At 44.6% G+C, this 19142-nt stretch overlaps 1 protein-coding gene across 2 annotated transcripts in view; it reads left to right on the forward strand.

The window, feature by feature from the left end:
* Nucleotides 1-19142, forward strand: part of UBTD2 (ubiquitin domain containing 2) — a 50015-nt gene that overhangs the window by 11891 nt on the left and 18982 nt on the right. For both annotated transcript variants that reach the window (XR_010466091.1, XM_065029508.1), the window contains exon 2: nt 13090-13326. Coding sequence is in view for 1 of the 2 variants with exons in the window: in XM_065029508.1 (XP_064885580.1) it covers nt 13090-13326 (237 nt within the window). In the remaining variant the exon portion in view is untranslated. The remainder of the gene's footprint in view (nt 1-13089; nt 13327-19142) is intronic.

Raw genomic sequence — 19142 nt, forward strand, 5'->3', positions numbered from 1 at the left:
AATCTATTTCCTTGGAGATTGCAGCTCAAAACAAGCTTTAACTATGAAAACTCAACTCATGGTGTGGTTTAGCCGTTCTTCCAAGATCTGCATCATTAGATGTCCATGGAGACCAGAGGCAAGAGGAGAGGTGACACGTTCGGGGCACCTTCTGGTGTGGGAGAGGAGCTGCACATGCCGAGAGACACGGCTGGGACGTGGGGATGGGGAAGTGATCCAACCTTGCTTCTCCTCCTCCAAAGGCAGCCTTTATCCTGCTGCCATGCTCTCAGGGTGATCCTAGTATGGCGCTTCCCTCTCTGAGCTGTTCTCATGTCTGGGTTTGGGTTTGTTTTCCTCCCGTGCTTTGTGATCTCCAGCATCTCCCGCTGGAGAACAGAGCTGTCAGTCAGTTGCTATAAGCTGCTCCTGGGTCCTCACAGCTCCTGCAATTAACTGCTTTCATTTTACTACTTAATGCGGTCACTTAAGCAGATCCCAGTGTCCGCTTCAGATTCTGTGGCTCTTTCACAGGTTGTTTTAAGGCAAGTTCGTATCCTTCACGTGGGGTGAAAACTAAATGTAGGTTTGGCCCCACCAGGGTTTTCGGCAGGAGTTAATTTTCTAGGAGACAGTTCCGACTTTATCTTCAGTTGTTCTTTACTGCATGTTCTAACCCCTGGTGGCGGTTTGGGGAGGAGCAGACTTTCTCAGCATCCCAAGACAACCACCGATAGCTCCAAATGACTCTTGTCTGAGAAGCCCAAGTGTTGCACCTTTGAGCTATTGATGCTGCTTGGCCTTCACACCCATTCATAGACCTGTCAGCTGCTGAGCTTTCTTTAGTCTTGGCTGCTGGTCTTTCTTGGAGAATGACTGTCCAGAACAGATAAGAATTTAGTTTCAAAATTGCTTATTTAAAAATCCAACTTGCATCATTTTCCCTTAGCTGTTTTTTCCCCTGCGTGTTTTAGATGACGGGCTATTGAACTCAGAGCTGGAGTCTGCTTGGGCTGTGAGCCTATGTGCTCCCATGAATAAATTTTCAAGCTTATTAACTGGATTGTGGATCCAGAAAGTATTGGCTATAGAAGAGAAGTGAATGTGTTTGATTTTGCCAGGGCGTTAAGCCCCCGTCTGTCAGACTTCTGCCCTGCAGAACTTCAGTGTGCACAGTCGAATACATGAACGCTAATGGACCTTGTTCTTCTGGTTCCTCACTGTTTGGGAGCACCTGGAGGCTCATTTAGCTGCTGTGGTCATATCTGGTTTGTTAATGTGGCAAATTGTTGTTAACTGATGGGAAAGCAGGGACAGCAGGGGAGGAGAATGAGTCCTGCTAGGTAAAATATTGTAGCATGTGGAAAACTTCTCTGGGGACGAAGAGCCATTTGTGCTAAGGGCAGCTGAAATATAGAGGGGATCTTGTTAGATTGAGGGGTTTTAATGTTTGTTTTTAATCAACCTGCTGCAGAAATGCAGTTTTCCCCTTGCAAGGCTTTGGTTTGGTTTTGGTTTTTTATCCTCTGGCTGTAAACTTGCCAGGAGGGTCAAATATTCCAAAAAGATGGGCTTGTTGGTAGGTGGAAAACCAGGTCCACGTTCTGGAGGAGTCTCGAGTGATGCTGTGGTGTCGTGACTTGTGCTGTGTGACTCTAAAGGATGAACCTCAACGAGTGAGGTAGGTTAATTTCTGCTCCTAAATAGCTCTGTGTGCTGGGCATGGCAGGATTGACTTGGCAGCTACTACAGAAGGTGTTAACACCTGCTCTTAAGAGCTGGGTAAGAGGCTGCTTTGCAGAAAGAAGCTTGACATCTGAGGAGCATTGAGGGTGCGTTATCCTACGTTACACATCTGTCTGCAGCTGCAGGTGCTCAGCACGGCCGTGTGCCCCGGGTCTGCCTGCTCAGCTCACGCTGCCAGAAACACTTCTAGAAATTACCAGGGAAAATGAGTAGTAGGTGTTAGACAGCAAGATAAAACGCTTCTTTCAACACCAGGTTGAAAGCATCTAAAAATTGATACAGAAGTCATTTATAATGGGTGTGAAATGGTAATTTTATCATGAAAAACCACCTTGTAAAATAGAGCTTATCAAAGCAGCAAGTATCGTTCCAAGGAATACAGTTTCTTAGATTAAATCTTTAAATGTTTGCTTAGGCGTCTTTCACCTGTTCCTTAAACTGAGCGGTTGCCTTCCAGTTTTCCAACTGGCACCTGTGAAACATAATACAGAACTGTAAAATTAAATCATTAAGATAATGTATGTTTGGTATGTGTGTCAGGTAAGATTCCTATTTTCAGCTTATACTGATCTCTTAATTAACTGATGAGCTTAAGTAGCTGAGATACAGTAATAGTGCATTTAGTTAATTGGCTAATGTGAAACTTTATCCCTGCCAAGAACTGTGACACTGGAATAAATTCAAGACATGGTGTTAGATCCTGTAACTAAGCTCATTTAATCACTGGTCATTGTGAAGACAGTTACTGACTTGGAGGCTTTTTTTGTTCACTCTCTTCTGGGATTTGTGCCTGCTGTGCATGGGAGAAGTGACGTGGCAAAGCAATGCCGTGTTCACCTGGTGTTCATTAGAAACACCACACTGCCCACCTGGCTTGTGCATTATACCTTATATTACACAGACCGTGTTCAAGTTCAAATTTTGGTGGGAGGATTTAATGCAACAGAGCCCAGTGCAAATGAACAGTGTGGTGAGATGGGATCTGAAGTCGTGCTGACTTCTGCAGCTTCTCATAAGCAATTTGACTTTAGGGGAACTCTGGATTTCTAGGATCTCTGTCGGTTTTAAAATTTTCCCAGGTAGCCCTGAGCTGTAGTGGTGACCCGAAGAGGTTTAAATGATGTCGAAACTAGTTGTGAATCTCTGTGGTGCTGACAGAGCTTGTTTCTTTCTGTCTTCCCTTTTGGTCCTTCCTCCCAACCCAGTGAAGAGCTGCACAAGTCTGGGTTTACTTAATGACCTAAATTCACTGGTGGCATCGTTCAGAAGTTGCAGCACCACGTGCGCAGGCTGCACGTGGCTGTGCCGAGGAGGCTGCTCCGGCCGGCCGGGTGGAGCCGCTGTGTTGTTTAAAGAAAATTATCACTTCAATATTTCTGAACGTTTTGGAAGGATGAAAGATAAGGCTGCCTTTTTTTTTTTATTTTTAATGGAAATTGTGCTAGAGTTGGGAGCACTCGCGGTGCGTTAAACACAGACCAGATGTACAGCAGATGTCCCCGTCTGTCACTTACCAAACCCGGAGAATTTGTGCTGACCTTGTGTGGTCCGGCTGCGCGACAGCCTGGCACTGGCTGCCTTGCTCCCGCAGTTTAAGCCAACAAAAAAGCAAAGCTTTAGTTTAAACGCCGCTCAGGCAGACCCTGATTTGTGTTTTGCTCAAAGCGCACAGAACTTGGCTGTTGTGTTTTGGCAGGAGGAGTCTCAGCCTTTAGTAAATGTCTTTAAACCTTTCCTTAGCAGTTCATATAGACGCTTGTTATGCAGTGGTCAGAGGGAGAATGTTACCAAGGAGGACGGGGTCTCCCGAGCCAGGACAGTGTTCATTTGCAGCTGGGAATGCTAGATCTTGTGTTAAACCTGCACTGGCAGTCGGGGCAGGTGCCCAGGTCAGGGTGAGACACCGGCAGCGAGTTGGCCAGTCCTGGGAACTTGCTGCTTCGTGGTTTTATCTGATGTGTCTCAAGTTTCCCTGTTAACTGAATCGAGAGGAAGACATGAGGGGGTTTTCATACTTCAGAAGTGAAGTTGCTGAGTTGCATTTGTCCTCATGATGGGAGACAGAAAGCACCAGGGGTGTTTTTTTGGGGTTTTGTTGTTTGTGGTGGTGGTGTTGTTGGTTTTTGTTTGTTTTTTGTTGTTTTTGGTATTTTAATAGGTAAGCTCTACACAGCTTCCCATTGCCGTCCCACAACTGTTGCCAGCTCCGCTGTGCTGCGTACCGCGCTTACTTTGGTTTGCATGCTGCATTGATGCCAAGCTCTTGGCTGTAATCACGTCTTATCTTAAACAAAGCTTTACACAAGTCAAAAGAATCGTGCACATTATGCAGCCTATCTCAAATAGAATATTTTTCATGTTGCTGACAGCACCCTTAATGTTGCTTGTCGTAGGCTTCGGAAAAGATAGTCTGGTTGTGCACTGTAGATGGTACAGATTGAAGTCTTGGTGCTTGCACACCATGTTACACAAATAGGTAAATCTTTATCCTGTTCCGAATCCAGCTGAAAACATGCATCTACCAGAGATAGGAACACCTTAAATTCTAATGTAAGCAGTGCTGAGAGGTAATTGCATTGATAATGTGTGTCCCTTGAAGCGGTTCCACCGTGGCACTACCAGGGCTTTCTTGTGAGGCTGAAGCTAACGCCGAGCAGCCGGTGTGGCCACTGCTCCTCTGACCAGCTGAGGAAGCAGGATTAGTGACTCCAGGACTCCTCTCATGGGTGATTCCAGGACAGATGGACAGTCTGGCGTGTTCCTGCTTTACCCGTGGTCACTCTTTGAGGTGCTAAGGATTTGAGGTGGTGATTGTAACAAAGGGGTTTGCTCCGTTCCATGTTCTCAGCGGCTGGGAGAAGAGCTGTTGCATCATGAGCTTAATCGAGGTGATTGGGAAACATTCTGTTTGTGCTTCCAGCGGGAAGCTGGTGGGTGTGCAGGGCTTGGGAGGAACCACGGAGCTTTTGTGAACTAATAACAAAGCCATAGACCTGATGCTAGGAAATAGTGCTGAGCTTTTGGTGGGAGACCAGTGTGAAAAATTACCTTTGAAAAGCTGTTTGAAATGTTGAGGCAATAACTGTAGAGAACTTCACAGTGGCTTTGTTTGAATTATTGCTTTATCCAACACTGTTTACTCAGAGTGTTTGTAACCACTGGGCTTTGCCGTCCTGCTCTCGCAGCCCTGAGAGCAGAGGAACCGTCCTCATAAAAGCTGTGTGAACAGACGGGAGGCTGAAGTTCATCTCTTGAATTGCACCTCAGGTTAGACAGAATACACTGATGTGGCGACCTGTGTTATCACAGGGTGTCCCAGCGCAGTGTGTGCATCGCGGCTGGGCCGTCTGGATAGATCCGCGTGTGCTGGGCTGAGGGGCGATGCTGGGATCTGGTTGTACCATCAGGGAGCAGGTTTCTAACGTGTGAAGCTTTTCTTCCTCACTGCAATACTGTTGGCTGCTTTGAAATGCAAGGAGTGATTAGTGATGAGCTGCCTGGGAATACCAAGCTCTCTTGATTTCTTCCGTACCTCCTGTTGAAAATGGTGGAAGAAATGGAAGAGACAGTGTAATAACTGGTAATTAGAGCCAGTTTTGCTCTTTGTCCAGCATATTCATATGGCCTCATCCTCTCATGTGCTGTATGTCTCATGCTGTGAAACCTCTGGGTTGACTCGGCAAAGCTTTAGTGCACTGTGTGCATGGGGAGGCAGTGAGCACGGGTGACTTGTCCAAAGCTGCCTGTAATTACCAGCGTAACTCGCGTTTTATTCACTACAGGTTCTCCTGTGTCATTAACTCCTTTTGGAGGAAGGTATTGGGCAAGAGTTGAGGAGAAAACAAAGCCTCACACCACAAGTTCACTTCATGCCTGGCTCAAAATCAACTGGTTTGCCTAGAACATTATAACATGCATTTGAGTCTATAGCCTGATGTTTTATTATAGATCTGTTTAAAGACATAACTTGAATTTCTATCAGGAGCTGTTTTTCTTGCAGCGTTCATTTTGCCCTTCTCAGTCTCCCTTCACAAAAAAAGCCTAAAACAATTCAGTTTCAAGCATTGCCTTTATATCTGTCCATCTGCATCAGTCTGTCTGTCTACACACAGAACTGGGAAAGCTCCCATCTTTCTCAGACCACAAGACCACCAGAAATATCACTGTGCTCTGAATTCCCCCACACTGTACTAATAGATATTTCCTTTAGTCTTCATATGAAAAAATCAGTGCTGCTTCATTTCCTCGTTAGGAGAATTTAATTGTTCAGTGAAATATTTCATTTGTAAGGCTGGAAATCTTTTACTGCTATCCAGGGATGCTTCCTTTCAAAACGACTCTTCTTGCCTTGCAAAAACGTAACCTTCTTAAGAAAGAAAAATGCCAAAACCTAGCAATAAACAGATAAGATTCTGCCGTCTTCCTGTTGTTGTGTAAGCCTGTTCTACTTAATGTAATTTAAATTGTGTAAGCCAATGCTACTTAATGTAATTCAAATTGTCTGCCTCTTAGATGCCGTATTTCCCCGTCCCCTCCCCAGTTTCGCTGTTGTTCTGTACCCGTCCTGGGTACTGACTCTTCCTCCAAACGCTGTTGTAATTCAGCGATTGAAAGGATTACACTAGAGAATGAGGCAGAGAAAATTATGAAGATGAATTGGATCTAGATATTGATAGCAAATTACAAGATACCTTATGAGGAAATTGGAGCAAAATAGATTTAAATTGAGACTCATTTGATAAAGTAGAGTATAACTTGCTGATTGCAGGGAGGGAAACCCTTGGGACTATTACTAAAAGAAACTTTATGGGTAATAAACCGTTACCGTGCATTTAATTTGTCTTAGAAAAATACTTTGTTAGCAACTGATCCTCAACAGGGAGGCAATTTTGTAAAGAAAATATTTTTGATCATTAGTTCAATTTGAATAATATTTAGTTAGCTTCTCCTGCCTGTCTTCAAATAATTACCCGTGGCTGTTTCTCAAATTGCACATCCCAGGAGGATATCGCTTCCCCTCTTGAACCCGGGTCTTTGGTTTAAGCAAACCAAACTGTACCTGTGTGCCACGTTTTCCTCGCTGGGCTCAGCTCTGCAAGTCTTGGGTTTTGTGGTTTTCTTGACCACTTATCATTTCTGTCCTAATCCCGTGAGCCGGCAGTTGGCAAATCCCACCCTCTCCACATCTCATCTTTCCCATTCAGATAGGCTCTGGTTTGGTGTGTGTGGTTGTTGTTGGTTGGTTTGGTGGGTTTTTGTTGTTGTGTTTGGGGGTGTTGTTTGGTTAGGGTTTTAGTCATTTTTGTTAGTTTGTTTTTAATTTCATTTTATTCTTGTTTTCTCCCTCCTTCAGGACTTCTGTTCGCCGCTCCTGCTCCTTTCCTCACAGTTCATTCAAAATCTTTTTCATCTCTCAACTCTTAAGCGGTTTTCTTCTTCTTTTAGATATTTTCCTAAACAAAACAAAGGGGGTGGGAACCACCAACAACAATTAAAGTATCACCAGATCTTGTAATTTCAACATGTTGATGTTCTCTTCTAATACCTGCCTGGATCAGCTGTTACTTTGTGCCCCGCAGGCGGAGGGTCCCTCGGTGCCACCCTTCCCCGGCGCTTGTTCCTTGTTGTTCATCCATCTTCATCCATCTCCACACCTGCCTGCGGAGCTCGGAAAGCACACACAGGTCCTGTTCTTGTAAATCCAGCACACAGCTGCTGGTGGATTCATGGACATCAACAGCCTTGGGCCTCCGGTCCTAAAATGGAGCATGTCCAGTCCAGGTGTCACCTCTTGGGACTTGCTCTGCCAGGCGATCCGTGCACTGGGTGGGTTGTGCGTGCACATGGAGACTTTTCCGACACACACTTGGGCCAAATTGGGACATTTTCTCCCACCTCTTACAAGAGCAGCAAAACACCAATGCCACAAGCAACAGATGCTTTTGTTTCAAAGGAAAAGGAAGAAATTCACTGTGGAGCACTTTCATGAGTTCAACATGCCGAATTTTATTCTGAGCGTTATTTTAAGGTATAGGCAAGATACTTGAAGAAATGAGGTGGGAGGGAAAAGCCCACGTCAGGCTGACTGTCAGCAAAGGAGACGTTTCCTCAAAAGCTTAAATTTCAGCTCGGTTGCTGGAGGTAACTCTGGGCTCTAACAGGAGATCAGACCCCGTGGCCCCTCTTAGAGGGGTCGCCTGGGTGGTCAGGAACTGGGAAGGAGGAAAATCCGATTCCCGACGGAAGCAGAGACCCACCTGCCCTCAGCAGGGCTGGGAGCTGTCTGATGTCTCATTCAGCTCTTGCATTTGCTTTATCTGATTTGACAGTAAGCCCTTTGGGGCAGAAATATTATCCAATTTGATCATCGAGTGCTATATAGTTCATGGGTGTATAAAGTAGGAATTATGAATGCTTTAGCTGGATATTGGCTTTTAGTATGAGACTCTTCCATTACCAGCTGCTCCTGCTCATCTGGGCTGCTTTAGAGGAGGCAGCAATACTGTGATCCACAGTGATAGCGACATAACAAGCACAACAGCTGTTAAAGAAAGAGCCCTGCACAGACATTTTTTTGACATTCTGTTAAAAAACTGATTTAAATATCTGGAGTTATCTGCAGAAGCTCACTCAAAAGAAGTGTAGATAACCTTACTGATTCCATTGCTTTGATGGGAAACTGTGAGGAAGGGAAACAAACCTTTGTAATTTGGGTTATAAGATAGCCTGCAAAGAGTGGAGAAATATGTTTTTGCTTCTGAAAAATCAGACTTTGTAGTTTTCCAGGAGCTAAGGTTAGTGGGTCAGACGGTAGTAGCTGCCTCCAGGATACTCCTCCATGTGTGAAGGGGAAACATGTTATGCAGCCAAATTCTAATGGGAGAGAACCAGCCAGCTGCTCATCCCCCACTGGTCTGGGGTCGCTTTGTGGCATTAAACAGTCTAATGAGGGACCCTTGGCTGGGGACGGGGTCTGAGCAGTGCTTGGATTTTGTGTGTGAGGGAGCACCTGAATGGCAGCCGTGCTGAGTCTGGACACGACAGCCTCTCCTCACCTGCTTCTCCAGCCCGTTGCTGCCGTCCCCTGTCCTGCCCCGGCCTTGTGCCGTGTCCCTAACGGGCTGGGTGTGGGGTTCCCCTGTGCACGCTGAGCCCTAAGTTCATGATGAAGCTGGTAAGTCACAGGACTTCTTACCTCCTTAGCCATCGCTCCTGCTGCCCTTACCCTGAATGGACCTCAGCAAGTCCTACAGGTGATGTTTGGAGTTTGTGCTCTGTGTGCCGGGCAAGTAGCAGGTGCAGTTGAGACTGGAAGGGAACAGGAACAATGCAGGAGGCATCTTTAAGGCAACTCGCAGGCTAGAAAAGGTCAAATGTCCAGGAGGATGAAGAGCATCCATAATCTCTTTGCAGTAACTCCTCTGAGCAGCCTAGGAAAATCCTTTGTAAGGCCACATATGTGGTTTCTCCTCACTAACAGAGGTTGTTGCTCTTGAGCAGAGTCCTTCAGGTTGTCAGCAGCTTCTCACCCCTCTTTGAAATGCATGGCACCACCTGAGTATTTGTGAGCTACCGGGGCAAGAACAGTCTAAATTATTTTGAAGTGTCACTAATATGCTGATCTTTTCCTTGTTGAAAAGTAGACTGGTGGTAGTCTTGATATTTCCTTCCGAATAAATCTCTTGCCAAAAATATCAACCATTGACATCTAGTGAGATGTGCAACTTTCAGTATTGCTTCAGAGAGAACATGCCTTTTTGGCATTTGTAAAACTCTTCATATTTTCAAGCAGTGTATTAATAATTTCTTACTTATGTTGAAGTGATGTAAGATGAAAAATTAATGTGGCTGTTACTTTCTCTTCCAGATTTTGCAAGCTGGTTGTGCCTCTGATGTGCTTGGTCTTAAATGAAGTCAACATTTTCTTTTGAGCTCTAATTTACTTCCAAAGTGAGGAGTATAAAACTGACGCTGTGAATAGCTGACAGTGTGTTTCAGACTGCTGATGTTGGTTTCATTCCCTAGTTTGACTAGTCTTTATCAGTCTTATTACAGGAAGGGGAAAGTCCTCTGGTGTGGTCCAACACTTCGTAGAAATTAGTGTAGTGATGTTTCTCTTTAGTGACTAAAACACAAGGTGGAAAGTGAAAGATTTGAGCCCTTTTACATATCAGGGTTTTTTTACGGGTCCTAAGTTTCTTGTATCCCCTTCTGCTCCATCTGTCCACACAGCTAGAGAGAGATTAATATTTTTTCAGGGGAGGCAAAAGTTTTTAGGGGATCCATGAAGCACTTATAGGAAGTGGTAAACACCTTAAAGACCTTTTTATATATTGGTTTGTGGCGCCAAGTTGTGTTTAAAGGCTTAGTACTGGGATGGATGGCTTGTTAGAGTGGATTTGGCTTTAGAGCCATTTGTAGAGTCACTTTCTTCCACCATCCTTCTTTCCAACGGGAAAAAAACAGACTTTATCACCAGGTTTATCACCACTGCTGTCTGTGCAGGAAGGATTGTATCTCCAGGGAGAAGTTATTGGAGGCTGTTAGGATCTCTGTCTCCTTAGCCTCTCCCTTGCTATTCTTGTCTAGTGCAGAGTGGATGCTGTTGGGCAGAGCGATGGGCCGTGGCGGTTTCTGCAGCATCAGCGGGTACCGGGCAGGCGGGTCCGTGTGCCTGCGGACTGCGGGAAGCGCCTTTAACCCGCTTCCATAATTCATGTTTGGGGAGAAGGAGAGGGCCCTGTGGGATAAATTAGCATTCATTGAGTGTCCATGCAAACAGATGTTAGCTGAAGTAGAATGGAAGATGCCCACTGACCCAAATTTCCTACAGTGTCCTGTTCAATCTGTCTGTCTGAAATTTTCATGCTTTGGCTGCTGAGCCTTAATAAGGAAACAATTCCTTGTTGAACTGTTTTAGCACGTATGTTTTTGACAGTTTCATAATATAGTGTTTAATGCACAGTGCGTCTCGTCTGGGCTGGGCCACCATGGGCTGCCAGCTCGCGTGTGCTCAGCCAGGGAGCTCCGTGCTTTGCAGACACTGGGTTTGCTGGTCTGAAATCTGTGAAATGGGCAGCGCTGCTTTGAGGAGCAAATGGGAGCAATCCCATGGAAACAAAAAGCAATAAATGCTTGCGGTCACTTGAAAGGACTCCGAAGTTTATTATTGTTAGTTTCTGCATGGGATACGTGACACCGGCTGGAGACACGACGTATGTGCCATGCAATTGTTTGCTGCTTTTAATTATGATCTGACTTTGTTTCTACTCAAATATATCCTCTGTTATGCTTTTTTAATCAGAAAGCTTATACCTTGACATAGTTGCCAATGTCACCTTACCATCGAGAGGTCTTTTAAATACGCTGTTTTCAATTACTTAAGTCTCACCGTCTGAAGTGTGAATGTCATTCTGAGTTATTAACTGAAGTGGGTAGTTCTTTGATCACATAAAGTCAGAGTGTGTAAGGACGTGAGGTGTAACCTCATGTGTGTGGTTTGGCCTCCTGCAACACCAGGTACTGATGGTCAGCCCTGAGAGCCAGCGCTTGGTGTTGGCTTTGAAAACAGCTGAATGCAAAGGAAAGGGAATATTTGAATTAAACAGTGTTTTTGCAAATGTTACAGCTCACCTGAAACGAGTGTTTATGATACATTGACTCTGCCATGTCCCTCACACGCACTCTTTGCCATAAATATGTAGTTAACTGTGGAGATACAGTGTAAGTCTAGGTTAAAAACTATGGAGAATATTTAGACGTTACACTATTCTTCAATTGCAAACTGAGGCCTGGTATAAGGAGATTTTTTGTCAGCTGTTGTCAACTTTCTGGCAAAAAAATAAGAGGGTCTGGAGAAAGGAAGTGTTTGTTTTTATCTCTAAGGGTGGACATGGGCTACAGAACGCTGAATGTAAACCCGTGTGTCTGCTGGTGCTCTCCCGTCCTCGCAGACAAGATAAGCAGCAGCTGTGCTGTCTCGTTCTCCAAAGAGTGGCCGTGGGGTGACAGACGGTGTCTGTTTGTGGTCCCCTGGCCTGGTGGCAGCTGGGGCTCCTGTGACCCCTTGGGACAGCGAGGGCTCTTCCCGGGGACTGCAGGCGGGGATGGATCTCCAGCAGCACGTGTGGTGGGATCTTTAATTGCCCTCAGTCCTCTGTAGCTCATCTGGCTTTGAGGAGCACTCAGGACTCATCACCCTGTTCCTACAACGTGTCCCATGGAGGGGCTGCTGCTTTTCAGCTGCAAACGTGCTTACATTTAGTTGAACTGTTGAAGACGTTTGGACTGTGTATTCAAGATTTTGCAGTGTTGAGCTGTGTTTTAGTGGTTTGTCGCCGCGATCTTCCCCGTCCTGTCCTCGCAGGGTCCAACTGCAGCGAGATTCTCAAGATTCGTATGTCCAGGAGGGGCTGACGGAAATGGGGTTTTGACTCTTGCAGGGAGAAGATCCTTCCCGGTGCGCACTGAAGTGTGCTCCCTTTGTTCTTCCTTTCAACAGAAATTGAAATAACCCCGTACACGCAGAAATGGAAGAGGCGGTTTTAGCGCAGTGCTGTAATTTAAAGTGAGCAGGTGGTTTTAGTCCACCAGCATCACACCTATGTGATTATCCTAACTGACTATTACACATAAATAGCTGTAGATAGAATGAAACAAATGCTCATTGTGAATGAGGTAACCGCTTTTTAAAGCTTGATAGATTCCTGGGTTATTCTTTTGTCGCGGTTGAGACGGACAAACGACGTAGACCAAGTTCTTCCAGGGTGAAAGTAGTAGATGCCATTTATTGCCACAAGTGCATTTTTATACAGTTTTACCAATTCACGTGTCTCTTCACTATTGGTTCCAAGTTACAGCAGTAACGTCTCATTGGCTCTTTTTGCTATCATCAATGTTACTCTTTTACTCCCTTCTCTCTCACAGGTACATCCTTAACATCCCCAGATACTCCTTTACTCCCATCTTTCTCATGGGTAGGCCTTAATGTCTTCAAGGCCAATTTCTGTCCCCATGCCTTCCATCAGGGAATCCACCATAGTCTCCCACATTCTTTAGAGATTTATTTCTCTGATGTTTCTAGCCCTTGTGCGTCTTATTTGCCTTTCTATATATACTTAACTCTGAATTAAAACTGTTTAAAAGGTGATGATGCAAAACAAACATCCTTAGCCTCTTAAAACTCATGTATTACCAGAGTATTGTGTGGAGCCCAGGAAAGCGAGGCGATGGCTCGAAGAAGGATCAGAATTGCTCAAAAGGAAATTTTAGCTCCATAGATACTAAACAGAATAACTAAAGGGCACTTCAATCATTTTGTGCTGTTACGTCTTTTAAATTTTCCTTCCTCTTTCTCCTCCGCAGTTGCGCTCGGTCGTAATCAGCCCTTGAAGAAAGAGAAACCGAAATGGAAGAGTGATTACCCCATGACAGACGGACAGTTGCGCAGCAAGAGAGATGAGTTTTGGGACACGGCGCCGGCTTTCGAAGGTCGCAAGGAGATTTGGGACGCGCTCAAGGCTGCCGCGCACGCTTTTGAGAGCAACGATCACGAACTGGCACAGGCGATCATTGATGGTGCAAACATAACACTACCACATGGTAGGTGCATCGAAGGTGGATGTGGCCTGAGAGAAACAGTAGGTTAAGGCAAATGTTCTTAGGTGCAATAGTTTGATATACCTGTATTTCAGTATGCACAATGTCTCCCTGTTTAGTGTTTCAAAGCAAAACTATATTAGTGTGTAGCGTGACCAAGAAATCTGCCTTTTTATCATTACCTACATGTCAGTGTATGATCAGGTACATGCTGCAGTACACAAGAGTCTCATCTCTGTAGGCAACACTTTTTATGATCAAACACCGGCATGCTCAAAGGTACAGTTTGCTCCATTCTCTTCCAGCCTCCCTTTGTAATGGAGTAGATTGTTTTCCCTGATCTTAAGGGTTTATTTGGCACTTGAATTGTTTTGTTCGGGGTTTTGTTTGTTTAATTGATTGGGGTTTTTTTGTTTGGTTGTGTTGGTTGGTTTTGTTTGTGTGTGTTTGTTTTTCTTTTCTGAAGAGTGTGAAAACCTTTCCCGAAAGCATGTACAAGACCTTAGAGCAAATTGTCAGCATCAGGATGAAGTGTGAGCACGCACTTCAGGTGCTTTCCTTTTCACCCTGTTCTGAATTCTGATTTATTTTTCAAGCTCTCTTCTCCCTTTATCAATCCCCTTTATTCCAAATTGAAACACACTCCAAGTTCTACACTAAAAAAAATATGAATGGATTAGTGGCTCCAGTGACCTGAAAGAATCAGGATGAAATAAAAATACTCAAACCACAACCAAAACAACCCACACCAAACCAAACCTCCCACCAAGCCGTGACAAACGTTCTGGGAGGTTCTGCTGGGCGCCCTCCCTGCCAGAAGGGGCACGAAGAACATTATTGTACCAAGTAATGAACTTGTTCCAGACACGTGCAGCTGAATGCTGTATAAAAGACATTATAAATATGCGGATTAGGGGAAGAGAAAAAGGATGATACGGAAGATTGCCTGCCTCGCTTTCCAGGATAACTAGTCTTTGTGAGACTGACAGCCCATATTAACCTCTACTTCCTTAAGTAGTTGCAGTTGATCATGTACTTAGTTTGGAAGGGGTGGATTTGGGGGTCTGTCTGTTCCCATAGGAAGGTGTGAAACACCACTGGTGGTTGGCGCTCGGTGGGTTTTGTTCCTCCCCTCTCCCGTTGAGCAGCATCACTGAGAGGTGGAACCTTCAGTGCTGCAACGCGACCTGGCTTTTCCAGAATTCATGGGCCATCTTTTGTGCTTCCCTGGATCATTGTTTTCAAGGAGGTTTGTGTTTTGCTGATTTGACTGATAAATGGGTGAGGTTTTGTTCAGGGCAGTTACACCAATGGAAATGATTTCTGTAGTAGCTGTAAAGAGAAATTTGTCAGCTGGTTCCAGAACCTGCCAATACCAAGAAGACATCGGGTCTTCTCTGACAGACCTGCTGGAGGTCTGTGTACATTCTAGTCTTGATGCAATAGAGAGAGGCAAATAATTTCAGTGCCATAAGCTGGTGTGGTTTTCAGAAGGTGGAGAAAGGAGTTGGGTTGTCTAGTGCGGAACTGGTACCAGAAAACCTCTGCCTGTGCTTCTCATACCGTGTTTCTTTCCTTGCACTAGTGCATAAAACTGGTCGGAATCTGGAAATCCTAAATTAGAATACCTACTGGGTTTCTTGATTTTTTTTATATATCAATAATGAACTTTAAATAGCATTTTGTGTCCAGAAAGCGACAGAATATTCTCCTTCTAAATCAATAGTATTGCTGGATTTTTGATCTTCCAAAACATCTCTGTTGCTGAAAATGTCCCAGAAGAAGTTGGGTGTTTAAGTAGCTTGTGAGCTGGAGATAATTGTATAGGTGAGAGGGGTCTGGCAAAATACTAACAAACATTACTGGTAATTTTAAGTCCCTATTCAAGTAAATGGAAATAATTTCTTGGAGAATGAGTATTTGCAGACCTAAAGTAGTCGCTGCGTTGTTTTGCTTAGTTGCTACAATTAAAATAGTAGAGCTCAGGAAAACAGAATGTTATATATGGGGCAGGTTTCACAAAATACAGATTACTGTGGTCACTTGGTGCTTACGTGAGCTGGTCCCCAGGTCAGACTTTGGCTTAGCGTAAAAAATCGTGTCTTAGTGTGTGAATCGTGTCTTAGGGTCGGAGTCTGACATCAAAGACTGATAGAGCATAATTCATTTAGTAAATGAAAACTCAAATCACAAGCATGCTTTTGCAGTGAGAGGGATATTATTTGTATAATGTCATTATGGAATTTGATGAGACCCCGGTAATGAGGTATTTTGACAGCATTTGATTATGTTTTCAGTTGAAATGCTGCACAAGTGTTCATATGAACAGCACTTCCAGAAGAAATGTTGAACGTACGGCATCAAGGCATGTAAAGAAGCCGTTTGACATGTTAGGTCTCTGCTTCCTCTTGTTCAAGCGGCGTAACAACTTGTAATTGTGGAGGAGGATTTGATTCAAGTGGGAAGGTTTAAGTCTGCATGGAGGATGCATCCTTGGCTTCGGAGGTAAATCGCTTGTACGTCCGTGCTCCTCGCTCACAAGAAGAGTGGATGGGTGATGTATAGTTTGAAAACAGCATTTCTTAGTTTCTCGAATCACTGCTTATTCAGCTTATCCGGAGTTTAGGGCTTTGAGTCTCAGCAGTTTCTGGTTGCAAGCAAAAATTTGAAACTGGGCAAATAATTTGCGTTTCTTCTCTCTGGGCAGTCTGAGGAATGTTGGATGGATGGTGTGTCCTGGAAATTAGCCCTTTAATGTCATCCAGTGTAATACTTAAGGGGGAAGAAATATGTGAACGCTTGAACTTGGCTTTTCAGCAGACAATTTGCCTGGGGTCCTGCCTACTACTCACAGACTGCAGTCTGCTTTCTAATGCCCACGTGCGGAATACTCAGAATATTTCCAAAATAAGTCAGGAATCAAACTGGTGTCAGAAGCTCCGTTGCGAAAACCAGGCCTGACCTGAGTCCCAATTCCAAATACAGAGTATATGTTGGGTATCCAGGATCTCAAATTTAGTAGTGATTTTTATACCCACAAAATTGCATTGCTATCCAGCTTTCTGCTGGTGCCACTGCTGTGCATCGACTGCTTCCGTAGTGCTCTGTGCAATGTGACCTTTCCACGACAGAGAAAGCTGCTGCTTTTAGAAATGCAAGTATTTCTTAGTCATCAAGCATTGTTAGCACCATGTGTGAACAGATGATGGATAAAAGCCTTCAATTTATGGGCTCAGTGTAATGTCTGTTATCAGCAAACTGAGCCTTTCTCCAGGCAGATAGAACAAACAAACTGTCCTTGTTCCAAGTGACACCAAAAACCTCGGTGCTTTGGTTTAACAAATCTTACTTTATGCAAAATTTAAAAAGGTGGAGGAATAGTTGTTAAGAAATCCAGGTGCGGCATTAATGAAGCGACCTGTGCTTACCTGACTCGCACAACCACCTGTATTTACCCTGGATCTGCTGAGCTGGGCTCTGCGCAGGACCTGTATCCCCTCTAAACTTCATCTTTTATACCCGTTTTGTTGTGTGTAGAAGCTGCTCAGGGTACCAGAGATCCCCTTGGAGTTGAGGCTTTGTGTCTTCAGATGGGAGGAAAGGGGAAAATGCTGCTCAGGCTGTGCTTGTAAAACCTTTGCATTTCCCCAGAGAAAGCAAGCAGTTAGGAAGATGACATCTAGAAATCAAGTCAGCTTTGTTTTCCTGAGTAAATAACTTGACAATGTAGCTCTGGCATTTTTGTACGTGCAAACTTGTATATGTGGTGGGGCTGGGTGTCAAAGATGCGATGTTCCTCCTTTGGTTTCTTAGCTTACCAAAGAATCTTGATTCTTAAGGAAAACTGCGTTACCAACACCAAGCTAAATTTCTTTAGGTCTTCTGCAAAATGATGCAATACTAGGAGAGCGTTTCCTCTCATTTATTTTCTATGTGTGCAACCAAGGCTTAAAAAACCCCCAGCTGAACTCCTACATCTCCATTTTCACTGTCCCCGTGTGCTCAGCATGTTGTGTATGCGTCCAAACTCTGCATTACTTACAAAATTAAACCTGGTGGGAAGAGGGGAAGGGAATAAGGACTAACAGAGGTTTGCAGGTAAAATTCTGGTCTAGCTGATGCTGCAAAAATAAAATTGCTCTTTTTTATTCCAGAAACCAATAGGAAAGGAAGGGAAAACCCCCATCTCTTAACACTGCATTCAGCCAGATACCTCACTTGTTTAACCTGTTTGAGGAGGCCTCTAACCAATGTAATTTTTCTAATGGATGCCTTTTGCTGGCTTCTGTGGTTAAAAATAGCTCGTAAGAAGTATTAAATAAATAAATAAGCTTGTGGGATGGGCTTAGCACTTCTCATCTATCTTGGGTACCTCTGTGGGATGTATTTAAAAATAGAAATAACGTTATCGCCAGTTTATGCTTTTTTTTTTTTGCCTGATGTCTTAAGGTAGCACATCCTCGATATTTTATTAATGAGTCCATTTAAATGTAACGAAGGACAGTTTTACATATTAGCTATCAAAAAGGAAACGTTGCAGTGTGTAGTATTTCATTAGAGTCTGCTCCAGATGTTGGTGTTGAGCTGAACTTGTCCTGAAAGTAGTTAATATTAACCGGAATCTGTCTCAGGTTAAGTGGAGTTTTAAAATTTCGGGATGGACACTTAATCTGCTGTAGCATAGTTACCAGTATATTGCGTTTAACTCCTTTAATGCTGTTTAAATGATAAAAGGGCCTCTTGTTAAGCAGCGGCTTTGTGCTGGGGAGCAGCCGACTTGTCTGTGCCTTAAACCAGCTCCCATAGGATGTTCAGCGGGCAGTCTGAGCGAGCAGAGCTGTCACATTTACTGTGTGTAACACCTGAGCTTATGAAAAGTGGGGATGTGAGTATTTATCTGAAATGCTGGGGAAAAAGCAGGTGAAATTACTGAAATGTACTTGCCATGAATAGGGCATTTTTTTCCCCTTTGGGTGAAATATTCAACAGAAAACCATAAAAAAAAAACCCAATGCCAGAGCCAACAGCAGCATGTAGAGGAAAGCATGCTTCACCTCTGCTGTTCACCCCAGTCCAAACGCAAATTCCTGATTCTGGCAGAACTCTTTTTTTCCCTATTGACCTGTAACTGTGCATCACACTGTGATATTTGCTGCCTTTGGGCCTGATGTTTTCGCATGCTAAAGAGCGGCTTTTAAAGCCAGGCCTGCAGCCCTGTGCCCCCCTGTGTGCTGCCCCTGTCCCGTGTGCTGGGGGTTCGGAGGCTGTTGAGCCCGACCGGACACGTTACACAACATCATGTGGAGCACAAGTGTGATGGGAACAGCTGAGGGACCTGGGGGTTCAGCTGGAGAACAGGAGCTGAGGGGAGACCTTCTGATCTCTGAACTGCCTGAAAGGAGCTTGGAGCCAGGGGGGGTCGGGCTCTGCTCCCCAGGAACAAGCGCCAGGAGCAGAGGAAACGGCCTCAAGTTGGATATTAGGAACAAATTCTTCATGAAAAGGGCTGTGGGGCATTGGAACAGGCTGCCCAGGGCAGTGGTGGAGTCACCATCCCTGGAGGGGTTTAAAAGGCATTTAGGTGAGGTTCTTAGGGACATGGTTTAGTGCCAGAGTGAGGTTATGGTTGGACTCGACGATCCTGAGGGTCTCTTCCAACCAAAATGATTCTGTGATTCTCTGTTTCTGCAGCAGTGTCTGGGTACAGCTCTGTGGTTCCACAGACCATTGGGATGCACACACTCCCTATTTATCAGGTTGGGTCTGTTTGCTTTTGGTCGTCCTTTTTTATTAGTTGTGCCCAACAAAGAAGTTTACTC

Source organism: Columba livia, chromosome 14, assembly GCF_036013475.1.
Source record: "Columba livia isolate bColLiv1 breed racing homer chromosome 14, bColLiv1.pat.W.v2, whole genome shotgun sequence".
NCBI lineage: Eukaryota > Metazoa > Chordata > Aves > Columbiformes > Columbidae > Columba > Columba livia.